The sequence below is a fragment of the Ursus arctos genome, unplaced genomic scaffold (assembly GCF_023065955.2).
Source record: "Ursus arctos isolate Adak ecotype North America unplaced genomic scaffold, UrsArc2.0 scaffold_29, whole genome shotgun sequence".
Classification (NCBI taxonomy): domain Eukaryota; kingdom Metazoa; phylum Chordata; class Mammalia; order Carnivora; family Ursidae; genus Ursus; species Ursus arctos.
This window is the reverse complement of record NW_026622974.1, coordinates 12,276,438-12,294,409: the sequence shown is the minus strand read 5'-3', so window position 1 is coordinate 12,294,409 and position 17,972 is coordinate 12,276,438. Positions and strand designations below refer to the sequence as shown.

The window sequence follows — 17,972 nt, the reverse complement described above, 5'->3', positions numbered from 1 at the left end:
TTAAATACCACATATCAGTGAGATCATATGATAATTGTCTTTCTCTGATTGACTTATTTTGCATAGCATAATACCCTCTAGTTCCATCCATATCATTGCAAATGGAAAGATTTCATTTTTGATGGCCGTGTAATATTCCATGGTATATATACACCACATCTTTATCCATTCATCTGTTGATGGACATCTGGGCTCTTTCCATAGTTTGGCTATTGTAGACATTGCTGCTATAAACATTGGGGTGCAGGTGCCCCTTTTGATCACTACATTTGTATCTTTGGGGTAAATACCCAGTAGTGCAATTGCTGGGTCGTAGGGTAGCTCTATTTTCAATTTTTTGAGGAACCTCCATACTGTTTCCCAGAGTGGATGCACCAGCTTGCATTCCCACCAACAATGTAGGAGTGTTCCCTTTCCTCCACATCCTCACCAACATCTGTCATTTCCTGACTTATTAATTTTAGCCATTCTGACTGGTGTGAGGTAGTATCTCACTGTGGTATTTATTTATTTATTTAATGATTTTTTATTATATTATGTTAGTCACCATACAGTACATCCCCGGTTTCCGATGTAAAGTTCGATGATTCATTAGTTGTGTATAACACCCAGTGCACCATGCAATATGTGCCCTCCTTACTACCCATCACCATTGTGGTTTTGATTTGTATTTCCCTGATATCTAGTGATGTGGAGCACTTTTCTATGTGTCTCTTGGCCATTTGGATGTCTTCTTTGCAGAAATGTCTGTTCATGACTTCTGCCCATTTCTTGATTGGATTATTTGCTCTTTGGGTGTTGAGTTAGATAAGTTCTTTATAGATCTTGGATATCTGCCCTTTATCTGTAATGTCATTTGCAAATATCTTCTCCCATTATGTTGGTTGTCTTTTGTTGGCTGTTTCCTTTGTTGTGCAAAAGCTTTTTATCTTGATGAAGTCCCAATAGTTTATTTTTGCCTTTGTTTCCCTTGCCTTTGAAGACCTGTCTGTGCAGTAAGTGTATCAATCTTTCTTTTATGGCTTTGGGATTTATAAATTACTTTAGAATGGGCTTTCCATCTCTGAAATTATACAAAAATAAAAGTTTTCCCATATTGGCTTCTCATTATTTTAATGCTTTCCTTTTTTTTAATATAATAGTTTAAATATTTGTTCACTTTGGAATTTATTTTAATGAGGATGTGAGGTAGGAGATCAGATTTAATTTTTTCAATACTATTCACTTATTTTACTTATTAAAAATTCATCTATTTTTCACTTATATGAAATGACACATATCATTTTCATTAGCCTCTTACTTTTCTGGGTTTATTTCGGAACTTCCTGTTCTGTTTCATTGATCTGTCTGTATGTGGGTGTTTTATTATTGCATTTTTTTACATTTTAATTATAGTTGTTTTATAAGGTATTTTAATGTCTGGCAGAAGACCCCTTTGCTCTTATTTTTGATATTTGTGTTCTCTCTATTGCTTATATTATTATGTTTTTTAAATTTTAAAATCAGCTTGTCTTAAATTAAAAATCCTCTTTGTATTTTTATTGGGATTATATTGATGCTCCAGTTTATTTAGAAAGATATGCCAGCTTCATGAGGTTCACTTTTTCTACCCATTTATTTTAGTTTTTTTTTAAATTTAAGTTTTAATCCATCTATTAAATTCCCCAGTAGCATTTCAAAGTTTTCTTCAAATTCTTCATGTTCTTGAATATTTCTTGTCGGCCTTGTTTTCAGATATTGTATCTTTTATGTTACTATTGTAAATTGGCTCTTTTCTTCAATTTTATTCTCTACCTCTGAAGACTATTGTAGTCTTGCTCTGAATCTTCAGGGCAAGTTCATATTTAGCATCAGTCTTTTTCTGCAGTTTGAGCAGGACTTGTGTTTTGACTAAGGAGCTTCATATTTTAATTTCATTTTATCTCTCTTGTGGATAATTAATTTTTGTCTCCCTGTATGGCTCTTCATTCCATCTGAAAATGCTTTCTTTATTGCAGGAGGGCTCTGGGCCACCATCCAAGGCTCTGGTTTGGAAGATGTGAGCCTGGTCTTATTTGGATCTCGGTCTTGTGCCATCAACATCACCACTAGCAATTCACGAAGAATTCAATGCAAAGTTCCACCCAGAGTAAGTGGAATCTCCTCTCTGGGTGGGTGGTCATTATTAACATGTAGTGTAAGGGTTTTCATGAATCTTTTCTTAGAACTTAATTAACTAACACGACCTTTTCATCTTGAGAGTATGCTAATATTGTTTATATTGCCTATGTTGCAATAAAGTGGGAGGCTGACTCTACCAGTGGGGCTGGCAATTAACATCAGTTGATTTCTTTTAAAAGAAGACAGCCAGGCAGTCCCAGTTCATACTCTCAAGGAATAATAATGCCGCAGAAAAAATGATTTTATCTAGTGTACTTTCTGGGTATTGATTTGCAAAACTTACGTATATTATCATCTCATTTCTCTCTTAAGCAAGTAGTTTTCACTAACAATTTTGTTTGCTGGCGTGGATATGAATGGTGGGACTTAGAAACTTCTAGGACTTCTGGTTCCTATAAAATATCTTCCTAATTTTTCCCTTCTGTTTCTCTTTTCCCTTAAGAACAAGTCCCTTAGCTGTCCCTTTCTTCTTCAGGTAGTGCCATCTCATAGCCTCCTAGGAGGTTTGAGGCCATACTCTTCCCTGGTGCTGTTGTTGAAAGTCATGCTCATAGTGGAAGTTGAACTATCTCTTCATAGTTCAGTGTCATCAACATTCTCAACACACCCATGAACCCAAAGGAGAACTGTTTACTGAACAAATAAAAACCCCTGGAAGAGAAATTTCAGAATCATTTTTGATCTCTGGCCCTACATTTTTGTCTTATCTAGTTATTCAAATATTGTGACATGTTCACATTTACATAAAAACTTTATGGGATTCCAATATATAGTTGAATGGTAATTTAATTCTTCCCCATTACTGGACATTAAGATAATTTTCAAAATATTCTGTTTTAAGCAACAGAAATTTGATCATCCCACTACAATTTGGAGCATATTTATTTTTCTCAGGATAAATTAATCTAAATCCTAAAGCTTTTGATATGTAGTATCCAGTTATCTGTAATTTCTTTTGGTAAAATTTGCATGGTTAATATTTCTCTTGCTAGACAGAATAAACTTTAAAAAACAAACTTTAAATTTTGATCCAATTAATACATGCAGAGTATAAAAGGAAAATAGTAAAACAATCCTGCTCTCCTACCTCTCTGTGCCATTCTTCAAGTTCCTCTTTTTGAAGCAACTACTTTTAATTCTTTTGAATGTAGTAACAGTACCATTTCTTTGTTAAATCAATAAACTATGTTTACATTATTATAACTATTTTAATGACATGAGCAGAATCAGGTAATATATTTTTTCTTTTATAGTTTATTTTTTTTCTTAGAGTTTCTAATTCTTTTTCCTAATATGTTTTCCTCATAATAAAAATCCTCTATCTTAAAAAAAATCCCATCACATCAGTTCCTCTTTTTCCTGGAGGCTCTCTGTTCTCCTGCTTCAATCTAACTTGGTGTTTTCTTGGTTTATTCTACAAATTTCATCCTAGCACTTCCCTTGATTGCTCTCCTGGGTAGATTCACTGTCTTTTCGAGTTCATATCTTCTTTTTTGGCTGTTGTTTATGTAATGAGACCATAGCCTAAAGAAACATCTTAGGACAGAATATGTGGGAGGGAAGTTTTCTGAGTACTTACATGTCTGAACGTATTCTCACACTTGATGGATAGTTTAGCTGGGTATAGATATATTTGAAATTGCCATTTTTTTTTTTTTTTTGCAGAACCAGTTGGTGTGTTAATTGCAAATCATTCTTAGTTACTCTTTCATCAGTTGGATGCCACACTTGCCTATTCTGAGTAATTGTCACTGTGTGTATGTGTGAGTGTGTGAGAGAGAGAGTGAGTGAAAGACTTGAAAGTGGCAATATATTTTTAAAAAATAATTTTCTTGAAATTAACCTTTTAAACGAATTCTAGATGGAATTCTCTCAAGTCAGTCTTATTTACGGAGGTTTGATTTTAAAAACTGATTTTTCAGGGGAAAGATGGACCTGTTGTGAATTTGACTGTGATTACCGGGGACCATTCTGCAGTTCTTCCCATGGCATTTACATATGTCTCCTCTTTAAATCCAGTGATCACGTCTCTGAGCAGAAACAGGAGCAACATAGCAGGTAAAATACATGATACTGCAGCATCTTTTTATTTTAGACCACTGGTCCTATAAAGAATGCAAACAACGGTCTCTTAATTATATTGAAGATAGCATTATATTTTGAATGGAAATTATTTTTCTGAAAACTGGAACACTGCTATTTTCATTTTAGCCGTCACTGAGTAAATCCCCTTTTATCTATTTTTCCTCTAAAATTGGGACCATTTCCATCATGAAAATGACATGAGAATTCAAAGGTAACAATTCAATATACAGTTATTGAGCACCTAGTATATGCTAATGATAGCACAAGCATGTAATAGACTTTAATCCCTGCCATTGATTCATAGGATTATTATCTTTAGTTTATAGGTTAAGAAATTAAGGAATAGGGAACTGAAATAACTTGTCTAAGATGTTACCTTTAGCAAGTGACAGAGTTGAGCTTTGAACCCAAGCACTCTGGTTACAGAGTCTAAGCAGCTAACCACGGCATAGTTTACTATAAAATACCATTTTTTTGGCATCAGATTCTATTGCAGTAGCTATTTGATATGATTAGAGAATAAGGTGTTCTGATTAACCAAGAATTCTTATTCCTTGAGACATAGAATGTATAAAAAGAAAGACTTCTTTAGCATAGAACTACTTGAAACAATTTAATCTTTCATTGATAACTCAGATGATATGACAGGATGGACTTATAACAATTTATTATTATGTCATACCGTATCGATTTGGAAAAGTACCAGGTAACATGCCTTTCTGGTTAACTGAATGCCAGATAACAGAGAGTTTATGGCAGCCATATCTAAGGATTTATTACAAAAAGCCAACACGTTTCCCAAAGAAAAAGCCTGGACTCCATTTTTCTGGCACTATTTTCATTTTCCATTGCTCAAGTGTACATAAATAAAGGGAAGTGTCCTTTAGCTTCTCAATATTATTCAGCTCAGTTAGTGCAGAAAAAGAATTGGATGCCTCAGGCAACCAAAATGTATAAAATTCCTTAGTGGTATAGCTACTTCCCAACAAAGTAGGAAAGAGAGGAGGGAGTTCTGCGTACTCTTCAGATTTCAGTGATTTGGGCTTTTAATACAATTTCCTATCGATAATGAAAAGAATTAGTACCTTACATCAATGCCTCAGAGGCATCTAGGATTAGCTTGACAACTGACCAAGAACCCAAGGAGTTCATGTTATTGATGTATACAACATGATGCATGATTTGCAGAATTTCCACTTGCATTTAAATCTTTCTACAGGCAGAATAAAGAACATGTTATAAAATCCCCAAAGAGTGGCAGCCTATTGGGAAAGGCTCCTTTGAAAGTTGGAATGCTATAAATATCCACCCAGGAGATGATGATGTTGATGAGAACAGTGAAGCCAAGATGAAATTGAAGAAAGAGAGGAGGGAGGGACGGGGGAGGGGAAAGAAGAACCTGATGTGCAGAGCCATTCGTGTGGTGTTTATGGTTGGGCAGTACTGGGTCTGAATAAATCCAAGTTCAGCCACTCCTTGGGGCAAGATAGTTAACTTCCTTTATCTTTAGTGTCTCTGCCTGCTAGGGGGGAATAATTCTTTCAAGGTTACTGTGAAAATTGGAGGTAAAGTAGGTAAAAGTAACCAAACCCAGGAACCAACATTGAGGAAGTACTCAACAAACACTTTGTTGAGTGAATGGTATCATTCTTCCAGATACTGACTGTTCCATAGATAAGCCAAAGATGTCCTGTGTATATTGGCCCTGTGTTGTTTACTTCTTGATAGCAGGCTGGGACCCATTTGCTCAAAAACATGCCAATGTCAAACTAAAATTTTTACATAACCAATTATTTAAAATATAGCCCCCCCCAAAGAAACCCCAGATTTTTAGCCTTTTAGAGCCTGTCCATTTTGCATACCCTGCAAAACTGTATCCAACATCTGCTAGCAATAGGTGAGATAATCTTGGGGGCTATAAAATACTCTAAGCCACTAATGCCCTCTGGAAGTCTCCAAGCCAGGAACGAAGTGACGTCATCTAAACACATAGCCCCCCTCCCCTTCTCCCGGGGGACTTCCCTTGCCTTCCTACTCTTCTGGGTGGTGGTCTCCTATTGTTGCCTCTGGAAGGTCTCATGCTGTGAGATTTTGGTAGCCGTGCAAACCTGTCAAAGCGCCACCCAAATAAAGCTCAATTTTATGCTCCTGCCACATCATGGTCATGTCTTTTTCTTGCTCAACCCTGAAATCCTTCAAAATCACTACACTGAGGTTTCAGACTTCACAGTAGAAATGAGGTTGGGGAGACTATCAAGAAGTAAAGAGGGTATGGAGCAAGAAAGAAAATGAATTTAATGGTGGGTTTTCGGATGATGTACTCTACCAGAGACTGTCCTAGGATGTCTAACTTAATCCTTACAGCAAGGTGGGCATTGTTACCGTCTTACTGATGGAAAATCCAAGGCTTTGAGAGCCCAAAGTGAGTCATCCAAACTCACACGGGTAGGCAAATGGCAGAGCAAGGATTTGAACGTTGAGTCAGTCTTCCCAACACCCCACAACCCCTGGTCTTTGCCTTCTCTCTTTCAAGTAGCCTCTTCTCCTCCTCACCTGATTGGCTGTGCTGTCCTGTAGATGCCAGCTCTCTAGGTCTAAAGTGTTCTCAGCTAAAGAAGTTTTAGAGACGCTTTGGCCTACGCTGCGTCTCTGTAGGACACAGTGGAGGTACATATATTTATTTCTACCTTTGCCATTGCATGCTTGATTTCTGGCTCTTGTTGAGACTCCGTTGTCTGAAGACTGAATTTCTCCTCCCCTGTCTCTCCAATTAACCTAATAGACTGGAAGAAAGCTTCAATCACACCCTTTTCTTGCTTAGAAACCTTTGGAGGTCTCTGCTGGCTACTGAATTAGGTTAAGACCCCTTAGGATTGCTTTCTTGGTCTTCAGCCATACACCCACCATCAACTTGACCTAGACCCATAGAGTCCCTGACGATGCACATGTATCTTGTCTACCAGAAAGTCACCCAATTCTCTAATTTTCTCTCCAAGCCACTGGATGATTAAATGAGAAAGTGCTACAAAGACTTTGGATAAAACTGTGAAGTTTTTAGAATTGAATTGTGAACCCCCGATTGTTTATCACTTCCTCCTGGGATTTATTTTTCAAATAGAATTTCAAGCTCTATCTTGCCCATGAAGTCTTTGTTGATATTCAGAATGTTGGTGTGGTTTGAACAAGCCCACTGCTTGGTTTTCACCTCTTACAGCATGTCTTGTACTGAAGCTATTTTAACACCTCTTTTACTACCTTTGAGGTCTCTTTTAAGGCAAGGTCTGTGTTTAACTTATTTTTATGCCCTTTGTGGCATCTTCTCCTTGGTACTCAATAACCTTTTAAGGTAAAAGGAATTGAAGTAAAGTGTCGATAGCATACATGGCATTTTAGTAAAGTTGCTAATTAAACTAAAAAGGTATTGGAATGTAAGAGAGGACTGGGTTTAGGCCTTGATATTTCCCTTAAGTAGCTATTACACTTTGGCTGCTGAACCTTACTTTCCTCAAAAGCTGAATGCCAGTGCTACTAACTGCTCGCGCTGCAGGATGTCATGAGGAAAGCGTGAGGACGAAATGGGATGGCACATGTGTAAGGGGTCTGCGCTCTGTGGCACTGCACTCCTGCACAGCATTGTTAAGGGGTTCAATGTACCCGGAGTGTAAGTGAAGCAAAGTGAAAGTTAAAGAAAAGGACTTGGAGGGCGCCTGGGTGGCTCTGTCAGTTTAGTGTCCGACTCTTGGTTTTGGCTCAGGTCATGGTCTCATGAGATTAGAGGCAGTGGCTCTATTATTTTAAGAGTTGCTAAAAGTTTTCTGAAAAAAAATTCGACTGGCATTGAAATGCTCAGTTAGGGTGGTATGCACAGGGTTGGTCATGTATTTAATCCTGAAAGATAGGTTTAGCTCGAATAAGTGGTTGAGGCCATAAACCTACATCACAGAGGCTAATGGATTCTTTTCAATGCAGGAGGTGAGACCCTTTTCATCAGAATGGCACTTCTGGTGAACTACACCGATTTGGATGTGGACGTTCATGTTCAGGACGCTATGGCTCCAGCTCATGTGCAGATGCCTCAGGGCCTGGAGGTGGTGCTGCCCCCGCTGCCTGCCGGCCTCCACAGGATCTCGGTCTCCATCAATGGGTTCCACGTGTGCTCACAAGGGTGAGGTGGATGCTGGCCATTCATTGTAGGTCTCTTTGACGGTCTGGTGATTCAGTCGAGGAATTCTGGCTTTGAGTTAGGTGTTCACTTCCCCCCTTTTTCTGAAGTTAGGTGATAAGCACATGAGAATCACGCAATTTGAAGAAATCTTAGAGACCCTCCAGGACTATTCACTCTCAAGACCAATCCAAGGGCAATGTTTGGTTCATTAGTTGGGGAAGAGAGAACTTTCTGGAACTAGGATGTCATGGCTTCTGGTTAAGGTGGGGGTGAGGTGAGAATTTATGTGCGTTGGGGGAATATTCTGTGCTTTAATTAGAGTCTGTGACTACATAAGACCTTTAATAAGATAGTGTCTAGGGCTTTGAATAAATGGCTTACAATTATTGCCCAAGCTGTGCTCAGTTCCTCTTTGCCTCAAAGTCCCTCTGCCTAGTATTTCTCCAGAAGTTCCCTCTCCTCATTCCAGGAAGTTAGCTAAACTGTGTGGGGCTGATGCCACCACATGGTACCAGCCCAGGAAAATATCCCATACAACATTTTCTCCCCACTGTGTCCTTTCTTTTCTGTGAGGCAGTGCCATTCCCACGTGCTCTCCATCACTGCTCCCTTTGTCTGTTCTTCTCTCCCAAATACCCACGTCTCTCTGTCTTGCTGCTCCCTTTCTCTCTTTCTGACTCAGTTATTTTATAACAATCTCCCCGTTCTCTGCAGGGTTGATCTTCACGTCCAGTACGTCACAGAAGTTTTCAGCATTGAGCCTTGCTGTGGGTCCCTTCTGGGTGAGTGGCTGTCTACCATTTATTCAGCAGGTCTGTTCACTGGATATTCAGGTTTTGTTCCTGGATTTGAACCAGTGAGACCAGAGATGGGGCATTGGGGTGAGGAACTTTCCTTGCGCTTTGGGAATTGAGTGGTGTACTTTGAAGGGTGGAAACCGGTGAGCCCCAGTGAGCTCAGGAAATTGAAGAATTTTTGTGACAAGAAGATGTGCCTGGTTTTGTTTTTCGGATGAAAAGAGGCTGAAACATCCAATGGATAGTACATGTCTAGAGGATGTTAGAAAAACAAGGGAAGAGCAGTCATGTTATCCTTTTAGGTACTGGAGGTGCAAGGAGGGAAAGAATGAGTCTGGTGTCTTCACTTTCCTCTGGGGGTGCAGACGAAGGACCCAGAAGGAGTTAGAAACACAAATGTCAATATAGGAGATATAAGGACAAGACAAAAATCTGGGAAACTATTCATTTTTAGAAAAAAATTGAAAGCTATACATCTGCACGTGAATGATCATGCGATAGTGTTTGCAATAATGCTTTATCCTTTCGGAGTACAGTAAAATCCTTTTTAAAGTTGCTTGCCTGTACCACGGGTTTGGTCATGATCCGAGGTACCTTGCTCCAACCCCTGTCCTGAAGATGGGGCTTGCTTGTACCTCAACGAGATAGGCAAAGTCTAGGAATATAGTAGCGGGATCACAAGCATGTTTCCGTATTTCAGTGGCTCTTGAGATGTCTGAAAACACACATGCACACACACGGACATATGCCTACATAACATATGGACTATCGGACTATCACATAGAATAATATAGAAGAGAAGTTAAAGACTTCGACAAATTGGATTTTTTATTAGTGTATAAGTTGAATATATACAGAACAATCTGCATATACTCTACATCATAACACAGACAATAATATGGAATAGTATGTGAGATCATATGGCAAATGACAAGAAGACTCAGGAATTTGAATTTCCGTTAACATAGACATTACACATATACTGTCTCTACATAATAATTATATAAAGTATTATTACAGACTAACATGCCACATAACATAGCAGTGACAAGAACACTTCTAGAAATTAGATTTCTCATTAGTGTATACATTGATAGAAGTGCCTTCTAGGATCTATAAATACACTTGAAAATTTTGTCTGAAGTATTATAAACACCCCCTATATAACAATTTACATCATTTTACTATTACGTGAATTTCAGCCCCTCTAACTCCTGCTACAAATGTAACATTGATGGGGTGAGGTGAAGTCACTGAGGTTTCGCTAACAGCCCGCCTTCCACTTAAATTGCCCTGGGGTTTGGTATGTGTTGTGAGTGCTGTGAGTTCTGAATATCAGCTTTTAAGTTTTGTTTTCAATATTCATGTTTTAGGTGGAACCATCCTCAGTATCTCGGGAATAGGGTTCAGCAGGGACCCTGCTCTGGTTTGGGTGCTTGTGGGTAATCGGACCTGTGACATCCTCCACTTAACGGAGACAGTCATCCTGTGTGAGACCCCGCCCATTGCCCTGCTGCCTGGTGCGGACGTTCCTGCTGTTCCAGCCCCCGTGGAGGTCTGGGCTGGCAATGTGTCCTTCGCCCAAGGACCCTTACCCAGCCTCGTGGGGAAAGGCTTTACCTTCGTATATGAAGCAGCAAGGACACCAGTGGTCACTGCCGTGCGAGGAGAAATGGCCAATAGCAGCCTGAGGCTCTCTGTGGAAGGAAATAACCTCCCCAGCTCAGTGATTCTTCTGGGGGTCTTCAGCTGTGATCTGGAGACACAGTCTTTAAAGAGCAACATGAGCCTGTCTGGGTGCTCCTTTCCTCTTCAGAGTTTGGAGGCGGGCGTCTATCCTCTCCGAGTACGTCAAAAGCAAATGGGGTTTGCGAACATGTCTGCAGTGCTCCAACAATTTGTGATGACACCTCGGATAATGGCCATCTTGCCGACACATGGGTCTGCTTGTGGCGGGACCGTACTCACAGTGAGGGGACTGGCTCTCAACTCTAGGAAGAGGTCAGTTCAGGTGGACCTTTCAGGTCCATTTACTTGTGTGATTTTGAGCTTGGGGGACCAGACAGTTCTCTGCCAGATTAACAGAGTGGGTGACCCCTTGCCTGATGCTTCCTTCACCCTGAACATCTCAGTCCTGGTCAATGGGCTGCCTAGCGAGTGTCAGGGCAATTGCACTGTTTTCCTGCAGGAAGAGACAACTCCGATCGTGGACTCCTTGACCACTAACATCCATGGGTCTCTGACCATGGTGCTGATTAGGGGTCAGAAGTTAGACATCACAGCAGATGAGCCAATGGTGTTTGTGGATAATCACCTTCCTTGTGCTGTAACTTCCTTTAATGCAAGCCATGTGGCATGCTGGATAAGAGACTTGACCCCGGGACTCCACTACGTATCAGTTTTTCATACCAGAAGTGGATATGCTTGTTTTGGTAATGTTTCCAGACACTTCTACATTTTGCCTCAAGTGTTTCATTATTCCCCCAAGAATTTCAGCATCCATGGTGGAAGCCTCTTGACCATGGAGGGCACAGCTCTGAGAGGACAGAACAGCACACTAGTCTTCGTTGGCCAGCAGGCCTGCCTGACAGTGAGCATCAGCTCCAAGCTCATCCAGTGCGTTGTGCCTGCAGGAAATGGCTCTGTGGGCCTGGTCATCGAGGTAGATGGACTTTCATACCATATGGGTGTCATTGGTTACAGCAATGCCTTCACCCCACAATTACTCTCTATTTCTCAGACTGATGGCGTCTTAACCTTCGTGGTGGCCCAAGTCTCAGGAGCTGAGAATGTTGACATTTTTATTGGGATGTCACCCTGTGCAGGTGTCTCTGGCAACCACACAGTTCTCCAGTGTGTGGTCACATCCCTTCCTGCTGGGGAGTACCCAGTCAGAGGGTACGACCGCACGAGGGGTTGGGCCTCATCTGTCCTGGTCTTCACATCCACAGTCACTATTTCAGCAGTGACTGAGAACTTTGGTAAGTCAAGCAAATAAGACAGACCTCTTTTTTCTTTTTTATGTAAGTGAATTAATAGCTACTGTTATCACTCTAAAAGGTAGGAAATCAACCACAATCTGAAAGACAGAAGGAGAGAGAAACCTGATTGGCCTGTGTTTTTTGTCTTTGGCATGCCCCCTGTATGAGGCTTTGGTTTTTTTTTTTTTTTTTTAATCAAGGAATTTGTGCAAATTCCATAAGTATAATTTTATTTTAATTTGATTCCTTAACCTGATTTAATTTGTGTCTTCAATAATTCCATCTGGAAGAGCTCATAATTTGATCAAGTAAGTAGTACATAGATGCCTTCACTTCTCTTTAGACCTCTATGCCACCCTGAATTATTTAAAACTTATTAAATATCATTAACTTTTATCATTTTGGAATTATTTCACAGACAAATCCACACCCCAGCAATAAGAGGCCAGTTGCATAGTATGATTGCATTGGTTGAACTCTTTTCTCCTTTTAGATAGATATACTGAAATTTGCCTTGCCTTTTCTTCCAGTGATGGTTTTGGTTTCTGTTCAGGTAAAGCCTTACTGCACTCGAGACTGCTCAAATTTGACCGTGATGCAGAAAGTACAGAGGAGATTATGGGAGCGAATCTTACACTGATGAAGTTCTAGTGGAGCCAATTCTTAGAACAAATTTGTTTGGCCTCGGCTGGGTGGAATGCTATAGGAATTGGGATTTTGGTCCCACGTGTTTTAGTAATTTAGCGGGGTACATTTTCTACGGATAAAGGGGTTTGGTCTGGATGCTCCCTAGTTCCCCTTTCTTCTAAGATTCCCTGATTTTTATGATGAGAGAGCAGGGCTATGAAATGCACCCTAAGCAAAGAGTTCTTCTTGGGTTTGTCAGGCGGCTGGAAGAACCACCGAAAGTTGACCTGAGGGAAGTAGACACTGGAACTCTCTCAGTGTGGACTCAGGTTGCCACGTATCTGAGAGTCCAGGTGACATTTATCTTTTTTGGTTCTCAGACTGAAGCAAAACATGGTGTTTGTCTAGAATTGTCATACTTTTATCCATCAGAGACGGGTGCAGTCCTACAGTGCTGGTAGGAGTGTAAACTGGCACAACATTATTTGGAGAGAAATTCGGCAATATTCGACAAATCTAAAACCTTATGTTTCCTTTGACCTAGAAATCCCCTTCTTTTTTTTTAAAGATGTTTTATTGATTTATTTGACAGAGAGAGAGACAGCCAGCCAGAGAGGGAACACAAGCAGGGGGAGTGGGAGAGGAAGGAGCAAGCTTCCAGTGGAGCAGGGAGCCTGATGAAGGGCTCGATCCCAGGGCCCTGGGATCACGCCCTGAGCCGAAGGCAGACGCTTAACGACTGAGCCACCCAGGCGCCCCTAGAAATCCCACTTCTAACAGTTTTCAACAGTTCTATGCAAATCAATGTACAGTTCCTCAGCACCATTAATTATAGCAAGAGAGGAGAAATAAAGAAAGAACCAACTGATAGGAAAATTGCTAAATAAATTGTTGCATAATCAAATGATGGAATTCTAAGTAGCATGCATACATGTACACATACTTGGAAAATTGTCTATGCTATATTTTTAAAGAAAAAATCAAACTGTAGAAGAATATATATAGAAAGATTTTAATTTTTCTTTTTAAGTGGGCTCCATGCTAGGCATGGAGGGCTCAAACTCATGACTGTGAGATCTCAGACCTGAGCCAAGATCAAGAGTCAGACACGTAATTGACTGAGCCACCCAGGTGCCCCTAGAAAATATCTCTTTGTATAAAAATATAGATGCTTAAAAAATTCTGGAAGGATTCACCGGAAACCAAACGTGGCCACCTCTGGGGAGTGATCTAGGTGGTTCAGTGGAACTTTTACTTCCATTGTATACTCTTTGGTATAAAAAAATGTGAGAATGATAAATAAGCATTACTTTTGTCTATAAAAGTTATTACATTTTTATAGATGGTTGAATATGATTGGAATCTGACAGAACAAGGACTCCAGGCTCTGGAGGCCAGGGCTTAGTGGGAAGATGCTAGGGATATCGGAACTGGCAGCCAATTGTGTGGATCCTGGAGGGCAGAGGAAGAATGAGGGGCAGCAAGAAAGCATGGATCTGAATTTTGAGGTAAGTAAAGAAAGAGACCTTTGCGTTTGTAATCATGAACTTATATTTTGTTTTGAAGGCTGCCTGGGTGGAAGGCTTGTGCATGTGTTTGGAGCAGGATTTTCTCCAGGGAACATCTCAGCTGCTGTGTGTGGCGCTCCCTGCCAGGTCTTGGCTAATGCTACAGTGTCAGCCTTCAGCTGCTTGGTCCTGCCCCTGGATGGTGTGTACAAATGCCACATATTTTTTTTAAGAGTGTATATAAAAATGATATTCTTTAGTTAACTGCATTTCTGTAATCAATGCTGTATTGACCCCCAATTCTTCTATGTGTTCTTGGGAAGAGGATTTCTTTATTCCCCATCTAAAATGTTAGATGGGACTGCCTATTAAAATGGTTCATAGTAACCTTTGTCCTCTTGATGGCAATGGAAAATTTATCAGCCGTGTTCTCGATTGTTGTCATACGATGATGGAGAAAGTAGTTGTGAGTTCTGAATACTAGTTTCAATGACAGCCTTAGATATGGGGAAAACAATCTCTTGTCTTGTTTTGGGGTGGAATTGCTGAAAACATCTGCTTATTGGAGGTACTGGGCTAGGGATTAGATCAGCGAGCTGGAGATCTCTTGCGTATTTCCCTGGTGCGCCCAGTTCTGGAATTCTTATTAGAGGCCGAAGAGCCAACATGAACACCGTCCTCTTCTTCTATAATGCCCAGGTATTTACTCAGTAGAACACTGTGATCTCTCATTGCTTTAAGCATCACAGCCATCATGTAAATCGGGGTACAGGAAGGTGTGTCTTAGTTAGAGAGAAAGGTGCAAAGCTTGATAGACCCATGATGGGGCTTTCTAACAGTGAGTAATTACCCATGGAGCTTCAGAAAAAAAAGTCAAAGGGAAGAAGTTGCCATTATCACTAGAGGACCAGCTTAGCCAGGTGATTAACTTGTTTGCATAATCATAGATTTTGTACTTATGTGCTTGGACACCTTACACATGCTTTCAGAATAGTGCTTGAAATTATGTTCCTAACTTGTGTCTGTAACTTGAATGTGGGTGAAGGATTTACAAAGTGATCAAAGCATCACTTTGTCTGAGCTTGGACAAAAATTCCATGATGAGTAATTGATGATGGCAGTTTACATTAGATTGTCTTATTCATGAAGGGGAAGGGGGAGGAGAGGAGGGAGAGAGAGAGAGTAATGATCCTTGTTTAAAACGGAGTTTCCTGTTACCCACCATATATACAAGCAGAGCATTATGGAAGAGAGATCTATTCCACTGAAGATTCCACAGTAGGAAACGTAAGACACAGTAGAATATTTAAGTTTAAGATGTTGACTCTTCCCTTCTCCACTCTCCCTCCTGTGCATAGACAAGCACTGGAACAGCGAATGTGTGAAATTAATGCTTGATGAAAGAATAAATGAATTGGAAAGTTGTGGAAACAGAAAACCAAGACTCCATATTTCTAGGTTCCAATATTTAACTAATACTGCTACAGTCTTTTAAAAAGGCTTTCACACATACACATCTTAAGTTAATTAACTGTTTAAAGCTCCTTGGTATTAGGTCAAGACCCAATTTCAATTAGAAGTACAAAATAAAAATCATTGAGGTTCTTGGGACAGGTAAATTGTAATATTGGAAGTTTGATAACTTATAGAAGAAGATGAATAGAAATTGTTATATTTTAAAAGATTTGATTTAATTTTAGAAAAGGACTTCTCAAAATGCCTTGTTTTTTAAAAAAGGAAAATACAAGCGGGAAGCTGTAACTCTAACCATTGCCACTAGGTGTCACCAAACACCCACTGATTGTGCAGGAGCCGCTCATTTACTTGGGAAATGGATAATTGGACTTATTTTCCTCTTTCATAAAAAAAGAAAAAGTCTTTTTAGAGACTTTTAATTACAGTGTCTAAAAATGGAGAGGAACTGATGAAAGTCAACTCTATTGGTTTCTTCAGACCCAGGATGGTAGTCACGGATTCTATCAACTTCCTGAGTTGCATAAAACATTTTGAGCATGTTTGTGTATTTTTTTTTTTTCTAGAAAGTAGGTCTATAATGGACATCAAATGGTCAAGCAAAATGTGTCTCACAAATTGTTAGAAACTGCGAATAATTCCCCTACTTTCAGATAAGATTGCGTATAACTAATTTAGTTAAGAATCTGTTATATTTTAAAAGGTTTTTGAAGAGGACTATTTCCCAGCAGCGACGGTTATCCGTGTTTCTCAGTTATCATTCTCAGAGCAATCTATCCTTTGACTTAACTGATTCTCCCCCACGTTCCTTTTTTCAGACTTACCCAGCCCTTCAGAAGGCTGAATCATCTCGGTCCTTCTAACACAGTGGTTCACAAGGGTATTATTACTGAGAATTATATTATTATTGAGAATATCATATTATTTTTTTTAAAGACTTATTTATTTATTTTAGAAAGACGGAGAGAGAGAGGGAGAGAGGGAAAGGCAGAGAGGGAGAGAAAGTGTCAAGCAGACTCCATGCTGAGTGCGGACTCTGATGCGGGCTGGATCCCAGAACCCTGAGATCACGACCTAAGCTGAAACCAGGCGTTGGACACTCAATGGACTGAGCCACCTGGGTGCCCCGAGAATATTATATTAATGTCGCTGCTGGAGCCGCAGCAGCAGCACCTGGGAGTTTGTTAGAAATGTTAGAAATTTGGGCGACCTAATGAATCAGAAACTTGCCCACAAGTAAACTTTTTGGCATTTCTCTTCTGAGCCCTCTCTGCATTCCTACCTTTTTTCTTGATTTGAAGTCTCCAACATGGCAGCTCCTCTGTGTAAGCCAGTTCTGGCCCTATTGGGAAGCCTCAGAGGATTGCCCGCATAGCACCTGGCACCGTATTTGTTTTTACAACCGCATCGCTGTCTTGCTGGTTTATAATCTTACTGTTACCTACGATTATTCCAAGGATTTTTTCTTTTTCTTCTTTTTTTTTCCTGACGTGCTTGTGCACAGCTGGACATTCCTCATCTGATATTTACACGAGTTCTATTATTTCTTTTTCCTGTGGTTTGCTGCCTTCCTATTTTCATTTGGTATTTTGTTTATTTCTGTCATTTCTCTAATTTACTAAGGTCACTGAGTTCTGACGCCCGCTCTGACTTTTATTCCTTAGTGTGATTTTGCACACTGAAGACGGTGGTGTTTCTCATTCCAGGTTGTGGATGAGGGCCTAGAACTCCGGCTTCCCTAATTATTGTTTTGCTTGTCCCCCTGCCACAGGGCCGCTCATGTGTTTCCTTTCATCAGTGGGGCAGGGGCGGTACAGGTAGAGCTCTGAGGAAGTGCTTTTGCTGCTTTTGGGGTCATCTGCATTGACCTTTCTCCTCCACTTGCACTTCTAACAAAAGAAGAGATTTAGTCTTTCATATGACGGGTTGCTAAAACATCTCGTTCACTGAAACGAAAGTACTTCATATTTTTCAAAAAATCAGCCAAATCTTTGATATTTGTGTTTCTTGCATTTATATGTTGAATTATATGGCGTGGCTTCTTCACGGGAACTTAAATTTTTCCATGAGGCATGAAAAGCTACAGTGATTGAGGTCACACAGTTCTATTTTGTGGCAGAACCTTGGATTCTGATCCCCAGCCCTGGGTACCTTTCTTAGACCACCTTGTCAAATT

The 17,972-nt window shown here is 40.1% G+C and overlaps 1 protein-coding gene across 8 annotated transcripts in view; it reads left to right on the top strand.

The window, feature by feature from the left end:
- Positions 1-17,972, top strand: part of PKHD1 (PKHD1 ciliary IPT domain containing fibrocystin/polyductin) — a 445,064-nt gene that overhangs the window by 66,118 nt on the left and 360,974 nt on the right. For all 8 annotated transcript variants that reach the window (XR_008956175.1, XM_048219586.2, XM_048219585.2 and 5 more), the window contains 6 exons: positions 1,998-2,128; positions 4,083-4,218; positions 8,215-8,410; positions 9,125-9,192; positions 10,581-12,188; positions 14,382-14,525. Coding sequence is in view for 7 of the 8 variants with exons in the window: in XM_048219586.2 (XP_048075543.1) it covers positions 1,998-2,128; positions 4,083-4,218; positions 8,215-8,410; positions 9,125-9,192; positions 10,581-12,188; positions 14,382-14,525 (2,283 nt within the window). In the remaining variant the exon portion in view is untranslated. The remainder of the gene's footprint in view (positions 1-1,997; positions 2,129-4,082; positions 4,219-8,214; positions 8,411-9,124; positions 9,193-10,580; positions 12,189-14,381; positions 14,526-17,972) is intronic.